The sequence below is a fragment of the Oryx dammah genome, unplaced genomic scaffold (assembly GCF_014754425.2).
Source record: "Oryx dammah isolate SB20612 unplaced genomic scaffold, SCBI_Odam_1.1 HiC_scaffold_5, whole genome shotgun sequence".
NCBI classification, from domain to species: domain Eukaryota; kingdom Metazoa; phylum Chordata; class Mammalia; order Artiodactyla; family Bovidae; genus Oryx; species Oryx dammah.
The window spans coordinates 62,946,081-62,949,207 of NW_024070189.1; the positions used below are offsets into that span (position 1 = coordinate 62,946,081).

General features: G+C 60.1%; 1 protein-coding gene across 1 annotated transcript; it reads left to right on the plus strand.

The window, feature by feature from the left end:
- Positions 1–1,931: 1,931 nt before the first annotated feature.
- Positions 1,932–2,675, plus strand: NEUROG1 (neurogenin 1). Its single transcript, XM_040240044.1, has one exon. It carries the CDS (start codon positions 1,932–1,934, stop codon positions 2,673–2,675), a length of 744 nt encoding a protein of 247 aa, XP_040095978.1.
- Positions 2,676–3,127: the final 452 nt, after the last annotated feature.

The following is a 3,127-nucleotide window of genomic DNA, read 5'->3' on the forward strand; positions in this document are numbered from 1 at the left end:
AAGATTGAGGGCAGGAGGAGAAGGAGGCAACAGAGCATGAGATGACTGGATGGCCTCACCGACTCAATGGGCATGAGTTTGAACAAATTCTGGGAGATACTGAAGGACAGGGAAGCCTGGTGTGCTGCAGTCCATGGGGTCACAAAGGGTCGGATACGACTTAGTAACTGAACAACAACAAAAGATATGTCAGCCTAGAACCTAAGAATGTGAACCTATTTGGAATAAAGGTGTTTGCAGCTGGAATTAAGGTAAAGATTTCAAGGTGAAATCATCCTGGATAGAGATGTAACCTTAGATAGAAAACATAGAAAGATAGATAAAATGCATAACCTGAAGTGGTGCAAACAGAAGCCAAGAAATGCCAAGGGTTGCCAGGAGTCATCCAAAGCTCTGAATGATTCTCCCTCAGGGCTGCAAAACAAGGCAACCCAGCTGATGCCTTAATTTCAGACTTCGGGCTGCCTAAACTGTGAGAGAATAAACCTCCGTTGTTCTAAAAGCCCGTAGTCTCAAGGAAATAATTACAGCAGTCTCAAGGAAATAATACAGAGGCCTAGAGGTGTCATCAGGATGGTGCTGGAGCCATGTGGAAGCCTCCCTGACTGGGAATCTGAGGGGGCCTCAGAGGCTGCAAACACCCTTCCAGAAGACACAGCACAAAGAGGGGTGAAGGTGGGAGGTCCGGGAGGCAGCGGGGGCTCTTTGGAGGCAAGGGGATCCGCATGCGTCTGTTACTTTGAGTCCTCAGGCAGTGTTGGGGAGGTGGTGTGGAGGGTAGTTGGGGGATTGCGAGGACAGGGAAGGGGGGCAGGTCAGCCAAGATGCCACCCAACTGGGGAAAACCATCCATTCCTTTACTTTCCTCATTGCTCCCCCACGAGCGCGCCCCATACTGCCCTGGGTGAAGGTCAATAGAGTCATTCCCCTGTTCACCAACCTGGACAGAGCAGAGGTGCCTATATCTGCCCTCTGCCCTTTGAGCCACACTCAGGCACTCTCTGGTTTTCTCAAATAGGGTTTTGCCTGGGTTCCTAGGGCGCCTGTATTTCGAAACCATTCTTCGGGCACCGCTGGGTTACAAAAGCGCCCTGCCAAGTGTTCCAAGAACATCATCTCACATCATCCTTCACGGAGTAGGCTCGTGCCCCATTTTACAAATGGGGAAAGTTAAGCTAAATCACTAGCCCGAAGTCAGTCACTCAGCAGCCTGAAAGGGAGCGAACGCAGGGTCCCAGCTGGCTCCAGGTTTCTGCAACTCGTGCGCCGCCCACACTTTCCGGCCAGAGCCCCACCTCCCCATCCCACCCCAGAGAGAGGCGCCCGGCCAGCCCCTGGAGGAGCGTGCCTCGGCTGCTAATCGCCCGCCACCCCCGCCTCCGTTTCACTGCCCGGAGCCGCCCAGGCCGGCTTAGCCCGGAGACAGCTTCGGGGCCGCACGGCTCAGCCGATTGGCCCGCGGTAATTACGGGCACGCTCCGGGAGGGGGGAGGGGCGGGGTGGCCCCCCGCGAGCATAAATTATGCAAATACCCGGGCGCCGCACGGGGCTGACCTGCCGCCAAGCTCCATTCAAGGGGGCTGCCTCGGGGGCGGAGGTGGCTAGGGAGGGGGGGCGCCCATTGTTGCGCCGAGTACTTAAGGGGTCCTGAGGCCAGTCGTGTGCCACACTCGGTACTCACACGAGCTGATCTGATCGCCGGCGAGATCACTCGGGAGACAGGCAGGAGCGTGGCCCCTGCAGGCGAGGCGAGGAGTTGAGGCCAAGTTTCCGGTGCGCCCTGAGCCCTTCAGCCCTTGGCGCCCGCAGCCAGCACAGAGTAGACCCGGGCCGTTCCGAACGTAAGTGCGTCCCGGCGGCCTTGCCCTTAGCCCGGACTCCTGCCCTCCTAGCGCCCTCTTAACTGTCCATCGGTCCTGCACAACGCTACGATGCCAGCCACTCTAGAGACCTGCCTCTCGGACCTCGACTGCGCTAGCAGCAGCAGCAGCAGCAGCACTAGCGACCTGTCCGGCTTCCTCACCGACGAGGAGGACTGTGCCAGGCTCCAACAGCCCGCGTCCGCCTCGGGGCCGCCCGTGACGGTCCGCAGGGGCGCACCCGGGATTCCCGGGGCTCCCGACACTCCTCGCGCGCCGGACGATGAGCAGGAGCGGCGGCGGCGCAGGGGCCGCGCACGGGTGCGCTCCGAGGCGCTGCTGCACTCGCTGCGCAGGAGCCGACGCGTCAAGGCCAACGACCGGGAGCGAAACCGCATGCACAACTTGAACGCGGCGCTGGATGCGCTGCGCAGCGTGCTGCCCTCCTTCCCCGACGACACCAAGCTCACCAAGATCGAGACGCTGCGCTTCGCCTACAACTACATCTGGGCTCTGGCGGAGACTCTGCGCCTGGCGGACCAGGGGCTGCCCGGGGGCGGTGCCCGCGAGCGCCTCCTGCCGCCACAGTGCGCACCCTGCCTCCCCGGGCCCCCGAGTCCCGCCAGCGACGCGGAGTCCTGGGCCTCCGGTGCCGCCGCCTCCCCCTGCGCCGCTGCCGCCTCGCCACTCTCTGACCCCAGTAGCCCCGTCGCATCCGAAGACTTCACCTATGGCCCCGGCGACCCTCTTTTCTCCTTCCCCGGCCTGCCCAAAGACTTGCTCCACACGACGCCCCGTTTCATCCCTTACCACTAGGGCCCCTTTTGAATACCGTTACCATCCCCCCTCCCCCAGGAGACGGACAGTTGATGGGGACCCAGCTGCGGCCTCCGGCCGCCCAGTCGAGGCAGACCGAGGAAACGGGAGCTTTAAATGGGTAGGGGATACCTGAGCCGCTTGTTAGGTCGCTGCACCCTCGCAGCGGCTGCCCCTTGGTCTGTTTCTCCAGCCCTCAGCCCCAGGGCCTCTCCCGCCCGCCCCTAGACGGCCTTTCCTTTTGCACTTTCTGTACTCCACAAAACCTCCTTTGTGGCTGGCTCAGAGCTGACCCCAGCCACCACTTCAGTGTGATTTAGAAAAGGGACACATCAGTCCCTGAAGACGAGGTGAAAAGTCAATTTTACAATTTGTAGAACTCTAATGAAGAAAAACGAGCATGAAAATTCGGTTTGAGCCGGCTGACAAATACAATGAAAAGGCTTAAAAAG